The sequence below is a fragment of the Pongo pygmaeus genome, chromosome 18, assembly GCF_028885625.2.
Source record: "Pongo pygmaeus isolate AG05252 chromosome 18, NHGRI_mPonPyg2-v2.0_pri, whole genome shotgun sequence".
NCBI classification, from domain to species: Eukaryota; Metazoa; Chordata; class Mammalia; order Primates; family Hominidae; genus Pongo; species Pongo pygmaeus.
The window spans coordinates 12,183,376-12,199,511 of record NC_072391.2 but is presented as its reverse complement, the minus strand read 5'-3'; the positions used below and the strand labels follow the sequence as shown (position 1 = coordinate 12,199,511).

The following is a 16,136-nucleotide window of genomic DNA, read 5'->3' as shown; positions in this document are numbered from 1 at the left end:
TAAAATACCTAGAAGTCATAAATATTTTCAAATTAAACACACACTTCCAAATAATTCATACGTCAAAGAATACAAGGAACATTATAAATCATTTTGAACTGATAGAAAACAAAGATATGATATATCAAAGATTATAATATTTGCATTAAGAAGTACATAATCTAATCACTAAGAAGATGCTTCGAAAAAGTCATGCTTAGAAGGAAATTTAGCTTTAAATGTTTAATGTTAGAAAAGGTCTCTTAAGAACCTGGAAAAAGAACAAATTATAACTAAAGTCAGTAAAACAAAGACAATAAAAAAAAACAGGAATCAAAATAAAGAAAACAAATGATAGAAATAACAAAATTTGGCTGATCAAGAAGGAAAAATAATATAAAAATACAGATTAACCCACATCGGAAATAAAGTACAGTGATACACTGTAGAACCCCAAACATTAAAAGGACAAGTGAATTTTTTTTTTTTTTTTTTTGAGATGGAGTCTCACACTGTCACTGGGCTGGAGTGCAGTAGCACAATCTCGGCTCACTGCAACCTCCGCCTCCCGGGTTCAAGTGATTCTCCTGCCTCAGCCTTCCAAGTAGCTGGGATTACAGGCACCTGCCACCATGCCCGGCTAATTTTTTGTATTTTTAGTTGAGATGGGGTTTCACCATGTTAGCAAGGCTGGTCTCGAACTTCTGACCTCGTGATGTGCCCGCCTCGGCCTCCCAAAGTGCTGGGATTACAGGCGTGAGCCACCGCGCCCAGCCTAGGACAAGTGAATTTTACTGATAACTTTATGACAGTGAATTCAATAATTTAGATAACACGGATAAATTTTTTACAAAGATAACTTGCAAAACTGATAAAAGATGGAAAAAAAATCTGAATGGCTCTGTACCTACGGAAGAATTGGATTTTCAAGTAAATACCTTCTTACAAAGAAAGCTGCAGGCCAGGTGTAGTGGCTCACGCCTATAATCCCAGGACTTTGGGAGGCCGAGGCGGGTGGATCACACGAGGTCGGGAGTTCAAGACCAGCCTGAGCAACATGGAGAAACCCTGTCTCTACTAAAAATACAAAATTAGCCAGGCGTGGTGGCGCATGACTGTAATCCCAGCTACTCAGGAGGCTGAGGTAGGAGAATCGCTTGAATCCGGGAGATGGAGGTCACGGTGAGCTGAGATCGTGCCACTGCACTCCAGCCTGGGCAAGAGTGAAACTCCATCTCAAAAAAATAAATAAAAAAAGAAAGCTCCTTGCTCAGTTTTCAGAATCTAAGTGCTGAGTATACAAGTATTCACTATAAAATTATTTTGGATTGCTGGCAAGATGGCTGAATAGGAACAGCTCCGATCTGCAGCTCCCAGTAAGATTGATGCAGAAGGTGGGTGATTTCTGAATTTCCAACTGAGGTACCTGGTTCATCTCATTGGGACTGGTTGGACAGTGGGTGTAGCCACAGACGGCGAGCTAAAGCAGGGTGGGGCTCTCACCAGGGAAGCACAACGGGTCAGGGAATTCTCTTCCCTACTCAAGGGAAGCTGTGATGGACTATGCCGTGAGGAATGGTACACTCCAGCCCAGATACTGCCTTTTTCCCACGGTCTTCACAACCCACAGACCAGGAGATTCCTTCCGGTGCCTATGCTACCACGGCCCTGGGTTTCAAGCACAAAGCTGGGTGGCTGTTAGGGTAGACACTGAGCTAGCTGCAGGAGTTTTTCTGTTCCGTACCCTAGTGGTGCCTGGAACACCAGTGAGACAGAACCGTTCACTCTTCCACAAAGGGGGCTGAAGCCAGGGAGCCAAGTGTTTTGGCTCGGCAGGTCCCACGCTACACGGAGCCCAGCAAGCTAAGATCCACTGGCTTGAAATTCTCGCTGCCAGCACAGCAGTCTGAGGTTGACCTGGGATGCTCAAGCTTGGTGAGGGGAGGGGAAGACACCATTGCTGAGGCTTGAGCAGGTGGTTTCCCCCTCACAGTGTAAACAAAGCCACTGGGAAGTTTGAACTGGGCCGAGCCCACTGCAGCTCAGCAAGGCCACTGTGGCCAGACTGCCTCTCTAGATTCCTCCTCTCTGGGCAGGGCATTTCTGAAAAAAAGGCAGCAGCCCCAGTCAGGGGCTTACAGATAAAACCCCCATCTCCCTGGGACAGAGCACCTGGGTGAAGGGGCGGCTGAGGGCTTCAGCAGTCTTAAATGTCCCTGCTGGACAGGACTCTGAAGAGAGCAGCGGATCAGTGATCTCCCAGCACAGCATTTGAGCTCTGCTAAGTGTCAGACTGGCTCTTCAAGTGGGTCCCTGACCCCCGTGTATCCTGACTGGGAGACACCTCCCAGTAGGGGCCAACAGACACCTCATACAGGAGAGCTCTGGATGGCATCTGTCAGTGCCCCTCTGGGATGAAGCTTCCAGAGGAAGGAACAGGCAGCAATCTTTGCTGTTCTGCAGCCTCCACTGGTGATACCCAGGCAAACAAGGTCTGGAGTGGACCTCAAGCAGACCTGCAGCACAGGGGCCTGACACAAAAGTAACAAACAGAAAGGAATAGCATCAACATCAACAAAAAGGACGTCCACTCAGAGACCCCATCCGAAGGTCACCAACATCAAAGACCAAAGGTAGATAAATCCACAAAGATGGGGAGAAACCAGCCCAAAAAGGCTGAAAATTCCAAAAACAAGAATGCCTCTTCTCCTCCAAAGGATCACAACTACTTGCCAGCAACAGACCAAAACTGGATGGAGAATGACGGTGATGAATTGACACAAGTAGGCTTCAGAAGGTGGGTAATAACAAACTCCAATGAGCTAAAGGAGCACTTTTTTTTTTTTTTTGAGATGGAGTTTTGCTCTTGTCGCCCAGGCTGGAGTGCAGTGGAGTGATCTCGGCTCACTGCAACCTCTGCCTCCCGGGTTCAAGTGATTCTCCTGCATAGCCTCCTGAGTAGCTGGGACTACAGGCGTGCACCACCACGCTCAGCTAATTTTTTGTATTTTTAGTAGAGATGGGGTTTCACTATGTTGGCTAGAGTGGTCTCGAATTTTTGATCTTGTGCCCGTCTCGACCTCTCAAAGTGCTGGGATTACAGGTGTGAGCCAGTGCACCCAGCCTAAAGGAGCATCTTCTAACTCAATGCAAGGAAGCTAAGAACCTTGAAAAAAGGTTAGACAAATTGCTAACTAGAATAACCAGTTTAGAGAAGAATATAAATGACCTGATGGAGCTGAAAAACAAGGTACGAGAACTTCATGAAGCATACACAAGTACTAACAGCTGAATTGATCAAGCAGAAGAAAGGATATCAGAGATTGAAGATCAAATTAATGAAATAAAGCAAGAAGACAAGATTAGAGAAAAAAGAATTTTTGAAAAGGAACGAACAAAGCCTCCAAGAAATATGGGACTATGTGAAAAGACCACATCTACGTTTGATTGTTGTACCCGGAAGTGACAGGGAGAAGGGAACCAAGTTAGAAAACACTCTTCAGGATATTATCCAGGAGAACTTCCCCAACCTAGCAAGACAGGCCAACATTCAAATTCAGGAAATACAGAGAACACCACAAAGATACTCCTGGAGAAGAGGAATCCTAAGAACATAATCATCAGATTCACCAAGGTTGAAATGAAAGAAAAAATGTTAAGGGCAGCCAGAGAGAAAGGTAAGGTTACCCACAAAGGGAAGCCCATCAGACTAACAGCAGATCTCTCTGCAGAAACCCTACAAGCCAGAAGAGAGTGGGGGCCAATATTCGACATTTTTAAAGAAAAGAATTTTCAACCCAGAATTTCATATCCAGCCAAACTAAGCTTCTTAAATGAAGGAGAAATAAAATCCTTTACAGACAAGCCAATGCTGAGACATTTTGTCACCACCAGGCCTGCCTTACAAGAGCTCCTGAAAGAAGCACTAAACATGGAAAGGAACAACCGGTACCAGCCACTGCAAAAACATACCAAATTGTAAAGACCATCGACACTGTGAAGAAACTGCATCAACTAACCGGCAAAATAACCAGCTAGCATCATAATGACGGATCAAATTCACACGTAACAATATTAACCTTAAATGTAAATGGGCTAAATGCCCCAATTAAAAGACACAGACTGGCAAATTGGATAGAGTCAAGACCCATTGGTGTGCTGTATTCAGGAGATCCATCTCACATGCAAAGACACACATAGACTCAAAATAAAGGGATGGAGGAAGATCTACCAAGCAAATCGAAAACAAAAAAAAGCAGGGGTTACAATCCTAGTCTCTGATAAAACAGACTTTAAACCAACAATGATCAAAAGAGACAAAGAAGGGAATTACCTAATGGTAAAGGGATCAATGCAACAAGAAGAGCTAACTGTCATAAATATATATGCACCCAATACAGGAACACCCAGATTCATAAAGCAAGTTCTTAAAGACCTACAAAGAGACTTAAGACTCCCAGACAGTAATAGTGGGAGACTTTAACAATGCACTGTCAATATTAGACAGATCAACACGACAGAAAATTAACAAGGATATTCAGGACTAGAACTCAACTCTGGACCAAGTGGACCTAATAGACATCTACAGAACTCTCCACCCCAAATCAATAGAATATACATTCTTCTCAGCACCTCATCATACTTATTCTAAAATTAACCACATAACTGGAATTAAAACACTCTTTAGCAAATGCAAAAGAACGGAAATCCTAACAGTCTCTCAGACCACAGTGCAATCAAATTAGAACTCAGTATTAGGAAACTCACTCAAAACCACACAACTACACGGAAACTGAACAACCTGCTCCTGAATGACTACTGGATAAATAACAAAATTAAGGCAGAAATAAAGATGTTCTTTGAAACCAATGGGACCAAAGACACAATGTACCAGAATCTCTGGGACACATTTAAAGCAGTGTTTCGAGGGAAATTTATAGCACTAAATGCCCACAAGAGAAAGCGGGAAAGATCTAAAATCAACACCCTAACATCAAAATTAAAAGAAGTAGAGAAGCATGAGCAAACAAATTCAGAAGCTAGCAGAAGACAAGAAATAACTCTAAGATCAGAGCAGAACTGAAGGAGATAGAGACATGAAAAACCCTTAAAAACAAACAAACAAAAAATCAATGAATCCAGGAGCTGTTTTTTTTTAAAAAGATCCAACAAAATAGACCGCTAGCCAGACTAATAAAGAAGAAAAGATAGAAGAATCAAATAGACAAAATAAAAAATCATAAAGGGGATATCACCACCGATCCCACAGAAATAAAGACTACCATCAGAGAATAATATGAACACCTCTATGCAAATAAACTAGAAAATCTAGAAGAAATGCATAAATTCCTGGACACATACACCCTCCCAAGTCTAAAGCAGGAAGAAATCGAATTCCTGAAAAGACCAATAACGAGTTCTAAAACTGAGGCAGTAATTAATAGTCTACCAGCCAAAAGTCCAGGACCAGATGGATTCACAGCCGAATCCTACCAGAGGTACAAAGAGGAGCTGGTACCATTCCTTCTGAAACCATTCCAAAGAATAGAAAAAGAGGGGATCCTCCCTAACTAATTTTATGAGTCCAGCATCATCCTGATACCAAAACCTCACAGGGACACAACAAAAGAAAATTTCAGGCCAATATCCCTGATGAACATCAATGTGAAAATCCTCAATAAAATACTGGCAAACCGAATCCAGCAGCACATCAAAAAGTTTATCCACCACGATCAAGTTGGCTTCATACCTGGGATGCAGGGCTGGTTCAACATACACAAATCAATAAACTTAATCCATCACATAAACAGAACCAATGACAAAAACCACATGATTCTCTCAATAGATGCAGAAAAGGCCTTTGACAAAATTCAACACCCATTCATGCTAAAAACTCTCAATAAACTAGGTATTGATGGAACATATCTCAAAATAACAAGAGCTATTTATGACAAACCCACAGCCAATATCATACTGAATGGGCAGAAACTGGAAGCATTCCCTTTGAAAACTGGCACAAGAGAAGGATGCCCTCTCTTTCACTACTCGTATTCAACATAGTATTGGAAGTTCTGGCCAGGGCAATCAGGCAAGAGAAAGAAATATGGGGTATTCAAATAAGAAGAGAGGAAGTCAAACTGTCTCTGTTTGCAGATAACATGACTGTATATTTAGAAAACCCCATCATCTCAGCCCCAAATCTCCTTAAGCTGATAAGCAACTTCAGCAAAGTCTCAGGATACAAAATCCATGTGCAAAAATCACAAGCATTCCTATATACCAATAACAGAGAACCAAATCATGAGTGAACTCCCATTCACAATTGCTACAAAGAGAATACCTAGGAATCCAACTTACAAGGGATGTGAAGGACCTCTTCAAGGAGAACTACAAACCACTGCTCAAGGAAATAAGAGAGGACACAAGTAAATGGAAAATATTCCATGCTAATGGATAGGAAGAATCAATACTATGAAAATGGCCATACTGCCCTAAGTAATTTATAGATTCAATGCTGTCCCCATCAAGCTACCATTGACTTTCTTCACAGAACTGGAAAAAAATACTTAAAATTTCATATACCAAAAAAGAGCCCACATAGCCAAGACAGTCCTAAGCAAGAAGTACAAAGCTGGAGGCATCACACTACCTGACTTCACACTATATTACAAGGCTACAGTAACCAAAACAGCATGGTACTGGTACCAAAACAGATATATAGACCAATGGAACAGAACAGAGGCCTCAGAAATAACACCACCTATCTACAACCATCTGATCTTTGACAAACCTGACAAAAACAAACAATGGGGAAAGGATTCCCTATTTAATAAATGGTGTTGGGAAACCTGGTAACCATATGCAGAAAACTGAAACTGGACCCCTTCCTTACACCTTATACAAAAATTAACTCAAGATGGATTAAAGACTTAACCATAAGACCTAAAACCATAAAAGCCCTAGAAGAAAACCTAGGTGTTAGGAACAGTTTCTCTTCAAAGGATTTCACCCCCCTTGTCCTTTGTTCTATTTTATAAGTAACCTTTCCTGCCATTAACAGGCCCAGGCATCCACCAAGCTTGTAGCCGACCCACACTACCTTACTTTAAATTGTTAGGCACAAACAATAAACTTCCTGGTTCTTTGTCCTATTCTAAATGCTAAACCTAGTCAATTGGGATCTGTTTAGATTGTGCGGTCTGACCCCAATTAACGGGGGAGGTGGGGGGAGACAGGGAGGACACAGAAACAGGAATGGCATTAGGAATAAAAACCCCTGCTTTCCTTTGTTCGGTGTGCTCTTGTGATTGTGACTGACGCAGACAGCACCCTTCTGCAGAAGTAAATTTACCTTGCTGAGAAGTCTTTTGAGTGTTCGTTTTCTTTGCAACTCCCAGCTCATTTCTAACAATTTGGGGGCCTTGCCCGGGATCCCATTCTCCTCCAGAGAAGGGTCTCTGGTCATCTTCTGGGAGGGGATGCATCACACTGACTTGGTGCAGTGGCCTCAAAGGCTGGAGACTAAGAACCACCCATTGTGACAAATAAACCTGGAATCTCAGCAACGCGAGAAGAGGACTACAAATACTGTGGCGACCAGGTAACTATGTGCACAGACCAAGGTAATAAAAGCCGCTGGGGCGGTGAAGTGCTTCCCTGATGGTTGGGGTATCTTGGAGGTTGAAAGTGCATGAATTGTAACAAGCACTACTGCTGTGCGGAGTGAGTGAGTCCAATCTGCAGTTCCGTGGTCAACTCATATGGCTTATGGCGGCCCTTTGGGGTCCCGTCACGGTTTTATACTGATCCATCAATGTTAAGAAGGACCTAAATTCCCTCTGGGGAAGTGGCCAGAGAAGACGAAGCAAAAGGAGAAGAGTGCAAGAAAACTCCAGTGGTTGGGGGGCAGGGGGCGGGTTGAGGCTGTAGGAAAGGAAAGGCAAGAAATCTCCAGTAGGGGGCATTGAGCCTCACACAAACTTCCAATAGTCGGGAAGGCAAGAAATTTCCAACAAAGGATATTGAGCATCACCCCAAAACCCCTAAGATGGGAAATACCCCAATAAGGTAGGGCATAAAAAGGATAACACTAGCAGCAGTAACATTCCCCCTGATAGTCTCCTAGGGCTTACGTTAAAATACTGGAAAGATAATGAAAGGACTAAACACAAGAAAAAGCAACAGATGATAAAATATTGTTGTTTCATTTGGACCCAGGAACCAATCCTCGAACCCTCAGTTTTCTGGCCAAAGTTTGGGTCATATGAGGACTGGATTTGTCAGCTTTCAATAGAACATATTAATAGTAAGAGTCCTACCTCCCAAGAGGAAATAGGTTATGCCCTATGTTGGTGGCAAGGACTTGTACTCCTTCACCCCCTAAAGACTGGAGGGAACAAGTCAAAAACTAACCTTTGGTGGAAAGTTGGTTGTAATCACATCTCATCAAGTTAGAACCATCTTAAATCAAAAGGCAGCAAGGTGGCTTACTGACTCAAGAATTTTAAAATACGAAGCTATCCTGTTAGAGAGAGATTATTTAACACTATCCACTGATAATTCACTTAACCCAGCAGGTTTCTTGACTGGAGATCCAAATCTAAAGAGACCTGAACATGAGTGTTTAGATTTAATTAATTACCGTACAAAAGTTAGGCCTAATTTAAGAGAGACCCCTTTCAAAACAGGGCAGCACTTATTTATAGGTGGCTCTTCCTGAGTAACTGAAGGAAAAAGATATAATGGGTACTCAGTAGTCAATCAATGGGGAAGCCCTTGAAGAAGTAGAGTCAGGAAGACTGCCCAATAATTGGTCTGCCCAAACATGTGAATTGTTTGCATTATATCAAGCCTAACGCACTTGCAGAACCAAGAAGGGACTATTTATACTGATTCCAAGTATGCTTTCAGGGTAGCTCACACTTTTGGAAACATTTGGACTGAACAAGACCTTATTAATAGCAAAGGTCAAGACGTAGTTCACAAAAAGTTAATCACCCATGTATTAAATAATCTCCAGGGCTGGGAGCGGTGGCTTATGCCTGTAATCCCAGTACTTTGGCAGGCTGAGGCGGGCAGATCACCTGAGGTCAGGAGTTCGAGACTAGCCTGACCAACATAAAGAAATCCTGTCTCTACTAAAAATACAAAAAAATTAGATGGGCATGGTGGCACATGCCTGTAATCCCAGCTCCTTGGGAGGCTGAGGCAGGAGAATTGCTTGAACCTGGGAGGCGGAGGTTGCTGTGAGCCAAGATCACGCCATTGCCCTCCAGCCTGGGCAACAAGAGTGAAACCCTGTCTCAAAAAAATAAATAAATACAATAATCTCCAGCTGCCAGAATAAATAGCTATTGTCCATGTCCCAGGACACCAGAAAAGCCTTTCTTTTCAAAGTCAGGGAAATAACCTTGCAGATCAAATAGCCAAACAAGTGGCTGTTTCCTCTGAGAGGCCTGTTTTTCACTTAACTCCTTGCCTTCCTCCCCCTACCGCAGTCCCCATTTTCTCTTCCACTGAAAAAGAAAAATTAATAAAAACAGGGGCTAAAGAAAACTCAGAAGGGAAATGGGTATTATCAGACCAAAGAGAAATGTTATCCAAACCCCTCATGAAGGAGGTCTTGTCTCAGCTGCATCAAGGAACCCATTGGGGACCCCAAGCTATGTGTGAAGCAGTTCTCAGAGTTTATGGGTGTAAAGGAATTTATACCCTAGCCAAACAAGTTACAGATAGTTGCTTAATATGTAAGAAAACTAATAAGCAAACTCTAAAAAAATCACCACTTGGGGGAAGATGTCCAGCACTAAGACCATTCCATAGTGTCCAAACTGATTACAGAGAAATACCTCAATAAGTCACCTAAAATTCCTATTAGTAATAGTAGATCACCTCACTCACTGGGTAGAAGCTATTCCCTTTTCAAATGCAACTGCTAATAATGTAGTTAAGGCATTAATTGAAAATATTGTACCCAGGTTTGAAATAATAAAAAACACTGATTCAGATAATGGAACTTGTTTCACTGCAAATATTGTTAAAGGGCTTACTCAAACTCTAGGAATAAATTGGGAATATCATACTCCATGGCATCCCCCTTCATCAAGGAAGGTATAAAAAAATAAACCAAACTTTAAAGAATCATTTAAATCGATTTTGAAAACTTCATTGCCTTGAACCAAGTGTCTCCCCATTGCCCTGCTCAGAATTCGAACTGCCCCTCAAAAAGACATTATATACTTGGTCTATCTTCTACTTTGTCTTCTCTTAGGACCCAAGGTCTCTTAGCACAAACACCACCTCTTGAGTTCCCAGTGCATCCATATCGATCTGGAGATTACGTCCTCATCAAAAGCTGGAAAGAAGAAAAACTCGAACCAATCTGGGAGAGACCTTATCTAGTGCTCCTAACCACTGAGACAGCAGTCTGGATTATTAAGAAAGGGTAAACTCATCACACTCAGGTGAAAAAGGCATGACCCCCTTTGGAGTCATAGGTTGTCACTCCCGGGCCAACACCTTCCAAACTAATATTCAAAAAAACTTAACCTGTCTAACTTGCCTCCTCTTTCTTTCGTTAGCTACCCAGGAACATTTTATTATCAATGTAACCTGATCATCATTTCCTCAAACAATTACATTTGATGCTTGTCTTGTTATGCCCTGTGGGGACCTACAAACTCAAAGGCAACTAGTCTCTTCAGGTTAGTACCTTTGCCCTGGCCCTCTAGAACACACAGAACCCACCCCTAACTCTCACCGTTGTGACCGTCTAGCATGGTATTTGAAACCCTGTAGCTCTCGGGAACATGTTTATTGGACCACTCAGTACCAAGGCTGGGCTTTTACGGAAGGTCCCTGTGCTGCCCTAAAGCCTTATCTCTGCATCGCTAAATGAACCACCCCCTCTAATTGTCAATCCTACCAATGTAACCCAGTCCTTCTCTCCACTACCACTTCTACTTCCATTGACCCTAAGCCCACCTTAGGCTGTCTCTATGGTTTAGGAGCAGATGTTGCTGGAAGGGACCCTATAGCCTCCTTGAAATACATTTTGTCCACCATTCTCCACCTCCTACCACTTCACCTTCCCTAAATCCACCAAATCACATAGTGGGTGCCACTCCTCACCCCATTCCCAATGACAAAACTAAAGTAGCTATTGTAAAAGTAAAAGATTTAAAACAGACTTTAGCAATTGAGACTGGATACCAAGAAGCAAATGCCTGCATGGAATGAATTGAATATTCTGTTTGCACTCTCAACAAAAGCAGTTGTTACGCTTGTGCACACGGTAGGCCAGAGGCCCAGGTTGTCCCCTTTCTACTTGCATGGCCTTCAAATCGACTGGGCGTGGACTGTATGATAGCTCTCTTCTAGCACCCCACAGCGTGGGGTAATAAGTCATGCCAAGCTCTCTCTCTGCTATTCCCTGAAGTCCAGCACCCTGCAGGTCAGTCCCTGAGGGCCACCCAGCTTCCATCTAACGATGCCAATTTTACTTTGTGTCTCTCATGACAGGGAGAAAATTTGGCATTTCTTGGAGACCTAAAGGGATGCAGTGAGCTTAAGCCTTTCTAAGAGCTTACCAATCAGTCTGTCCTTACTCATCCTCGAGTGGATGTATGGTAGTCCTGTGGTGGACCCTTACTGGACACTCTGCCAAATAACTGGACCAGTACTTGTGCTCTAATTCAATTGGCCATCCCTTTCACCCTGGCATTCCATCAACCAGAAAAAGGAAAAACACCACCATAAAACAAGAGAGGCCCCTCAAGATCTTTTGATTCTCACGTTTATATAGATGCCACTGGAGTCCCACGAGGGGTACCAGATAAATTTAAAGCACGAAACCAAACAGCTGCAGGGTTCAAATCCTTGTTCTGGTGGGTAACTGTTAATAAAAACGTGGATTGGATAAATTATATCTACTATAACCAACAACAACTTGTCAGTTATACTAAGGATGCCATTAAAGGAACAGCTGAGCAATTAGGGCCAAATGGCCTGTGAAAATAGGATGGCACTAGATATGATACTAGCAGAAAAAGATGGAGTCTGTATCATGATAGGAACCCAATGTTGTACCTTCATCCCTAACAATACAGCTCCTCATGGAACAATCACTAAACCTCTACAAGGTCTCACCTCCTTATCTAATGAGTTAACCAGGAATTCTGGGGTAAATGACCCCTTTACAGGATGGTTAGAAAGGTCATTTGGTAAATGGAAAGGACTCATGGCTTCTATTTTTACTTCCCTCGCAATTATACTTAGGGTACTCATTCCCACTGGCTGCTGTATCATACCTTCTATTCATGGATTAGTTCAATAAAACAATAAAACTTATAAAAACAGCCCCTACTAAAACTTTCCTCATTTCTTTTCCACCCTATTCTGACAAGCTTTTACTTCTAGACAATCAAGAAGAACAGCAAAGTCAAGACATGTTAGATAAGTTTGAAGAAGAAAATGTGTAAATTCAAGAGGGGGAAAATTTTTAGGAACAAACAGTTTCTCTTCAAAGGGTTTCACCCTCCTTGTCCTTTGTTCTATTTTATAAGTAACCTTTCCTGCCTTTAACACACCCAGGCATGCCCTCCATCTACCAAAGTTGTAGCTGACCCACACCACCTTACTTTAAGTTGTTAGGTACAAACCAACTTCCTGGTTCTTTGTCCTATTCTAAATGCTAAACCTAGTCAATTGGGATCAGTTTAGATTGTGTGATCCGACCCCAATTAATGGGGGGAGGACACAGAAACAGGAACGGCATTAGGAATAAAATCCCCTGCTTTCCTTTGTTCAGTGTGCTTTTGCAATCGTGACTGATGCAGGCAGCACCTTTCTGCAGAAGTAAATTTGCCTTGCTGAGAAATCTTTTGTTTGAGTGCATGTTTTCTTTGTGACTCCAAGCTCTTGTTTCTAACATAGGCAATAACATACAGGACACAGGCATGGGCAAAGACTTCATGACTAAAATACCAAAAGCAACAGCAACAAAAGCCAAAATTGACAAATTGGATCTAATTAAACTAAAGAGATTCTGTGCAGCAAAGGAAACTATCATCAGAGTGAACAGGCAACCTACAGAATGGCACAAAATTTTTGCAATCTATCCATTTGACAAACGGCTAATATCCAGAATCTATAAAGAACTTAAATTTACAAGAAAAAACCCCATCAAAAAGTAGGCGAAGGATATGAACAGACACTTCTCCAAAGAAGACATTTATGCAGCCAACAAACATGAAAAATAGCTCACCATCACTGGTCATTACAGAAATGCAAATCAAAACCACAGTAAGATACTAACTCATGCCAGTTAGAATGGCGATCATTAAAAAGTCAGGAAACAACAGATGCTGGAGAGGATGTGGAGAAATAGGAACGCTTTTTATACTGTTGGTGAAAGTGTAAATTAGTTCAACCATCGTGGAAGACAGTGTGGCGATTCCTCAAGGATCTATAGAGCCAGAACTACCACATGACCCAGCAATCCCATTACTGGGTATATACCCAAAAGATTATACATCATTCTGCTATAAAGACACAAGCACATGTACATTTACTGCAGCACTATTTACAATAGCAAAGACTTGGAATCAACCCAAATGCCCGTCAATGATAGACTGGATAAAGACAATGTGACACTTATACACCATGGAATACTATGCAGCCAAAAAAAAAAAAGGATGAATTCATGTCCTTTGCAGTGACATGGATGAAGCTGAAAACCATCATTCTCAGCAAACTAACACAAGAACAGAAAACCAAACACCACATGTTCTCACTCATAAGTGGGAGTTGAAAAATGAGAACACATGGACACAGGGAGGGGAATATCACACACCAGGGCCTGTCGGGGGGTGGGGGGCTAGGGGAGGGATAGCATTAAGAGAAATACCTAATGTAGATGACAGGTTGATGGGTCCGACAAACCACCATGGCACGTGTATACCTATGTAATGCAACTGCACACTTTGCTCATGTACCCCAGAACTTAAACTATACATAATTTCATATACATAAACTATAAAAATACATAATTTCAACTTTGCTGTATATATTTGATACTTTTCATGATAAAATGGGGGTGGGGGAAGCCAATTTTGGCAATCATCAATCCTCTTTCTACTCCCTTTACTACAGAAATACAAGTGGCATGTACTACCTAAGGGTGTCTTTTCCAGAGACAGATTCATGGGAACACTCTAAGTAAAAACTTACTTACCTTTACACCTTCTGTCCTAGCTTGGAAATATATTCATTTCTTCTAATCAAACCACTTATATGAGTCAAATAGATTATTAAAATTCCTGTGTGTTTATACAAACCTTACAGGCTCCATTACTGGATAACATGTTTGGTTTCAAACAATTCCTTTGAAATAATAATACTGTTTTAATACGTCTTTGAAGTTTTGCTATTTTTGCCTAGAAGAAAAAGAGAAAAAAAATAAATACTACGCCAGAGTACTATATATCATATAGAGATACAGGGTAAATTATTTGCCAAAGTAGTTGTGGAAGACCTAGGCATCTACCCAAATGAGAAATTCTAATATATGCAAAAGCTTGAAATCACATTTTATGCTTGTATAATATACATATATATATATATAAAAATAAATTTTTTTTTTTTGAGACGGAGTTTCGTTCTTGTTGCCCAGGCTGGCGTGCAATGGTGCAATCTCAACTCACTGCAACCTCCGCCTCCCAGTTCAAGTGATTCTCCTGCCTTAGCCTCCCAAGTAGCTGGGATTACAGGCATGTGCCATCACACCTGGCTAATTTTGTATTTTTAGTAGCGACGGGGTTTCTCCATGTTGGTCAGGTTGGTTTTGAATTCCTGACCCCAGGATCCACCCGCCTCTGCCTCCCAAAGTGCTGGGATTACAGGCGTGAACCACCATGCCCAGCCTATGCTTGTATAATATTAAAGGCAAGGAAGATAAAAATCTCAAACTTCGGCCGGGCGCAGTGGCTCAGGCCTGTAATCCCAGCACTTTGGGAAGCCGAGGCGGGCAGATCACTTGAGGTCAGGAGTTTGAGACCAGCCTGACCAACATGGAGAAACCCCATCTCTACTAAGAATACAAAAAATTAGCTGGGTGTACTGGCAGGCGCCTGTAATCCCAGCTACTCGGAAGGCTGAGGCAGGAGACTGGCTAACACGGTGAAACCCGTCTCTACTAAAAATACAAAAAATTAGCCGGGCATGGTGGCATGCACCTGTAGTCCCAGCTACTGGGGAGGCTGAGGCAGGAGACTCGCTTCAACCTGGGAGGCGGAGGTTGCAGTGAGCCGAGATCACGCCACTGCACTCCAGCCTGGGCGACAGAGTGAGACTGTTTAAAAAAAAAAAAAAAAAAAGGCCGGGGGTGGTGGCTCACGCCTGTAATCCCAGCACTTTGGGAGGCCGAGGCAGGCTGATCACGAGGTCAGGAGATTGAGACCATCATGGCTAACACAGTGAAACCTGCCTTTACTAAAAATACAAAAAATTAGCCGGGCACGGTGGCAGGTGCCTGTAGTCCCAGCTACTGGGAGTACAGTAGGCTGAGGCAGGAGAATGGTGTGAACCCTGAGGCAGAGCTTGCAGTGAGTCGAGATCGAGCCACCGCACTCCAGCCTGGGCGACAGAGCAACACTCTGTCTCAAACAAACAAAACAAAGCAACAAACTCAAACTTCTAATTGTTCTACAATAAAATTAATGTGGTTAAAAACATCATTAAGCAAACAATACTAGAAGAGGAAAACAAAAAGTCCAAAAAAGCTTGAAACAGGTTGTACAAGTTCTAATAAAGGATATATTTAGGTTTAAAAGAAACTGCCTATGTAATTTTTTTTTTTTTTTTTTGAGATGGAGTCTCGCTGTTGGCAGACTGGAGTGCAGTGGTGCAATCTCTGCTCACTGCAATGTCTGCCTCCCTGGTTCAAGCAATTCTCCTGCCTCAGCCTCCCGAGTAGCTGGGACTACAGGCACACGCCACCATGCCCAACTAATTTTTGTATTTTTAGTAGAGATTGCGTTTCACTATGTTGGCCAGGACGGTCTCGATCTCTTGACCTTGTGATCCGCCCACCTTGGCCTCCCAAAGTGCTGGGATTACAGGCATGAGCCACCGCGCCCAGCCTAAACTGCCTAAGTATT

At 42.4% G+C, this 16,136-nt stretch overlaps 1 protein-coding gene across 14 annotated transcripts in view; it reads right to left on the bottom strand.

Moving 5' to 3' along the window:
* The window catches only part of ATF7IP2 (activating transcription factor 7 interacting protein 2), a 94,966-nt gene that overhangs the window by 26,472 nt on the left and 52,358 nt on the right, over positions 1 to 16,136 (bottom strand). For all 14 annotated transcript variants that reach the window (XM_054455158.2, XM_054455155.2, XM_054455163.2 and 11 more), the window contains one exon: positions 14,316 to 14,414. In XM_054455158.2, coding sequence (XP_054311133.2) covers positions 14,316 to 14,414 — 99 coding nt within the window. The remainder of the gene's footprint in view (positions 1 to 14,315; positions 14,415 to 16,136) is intronic.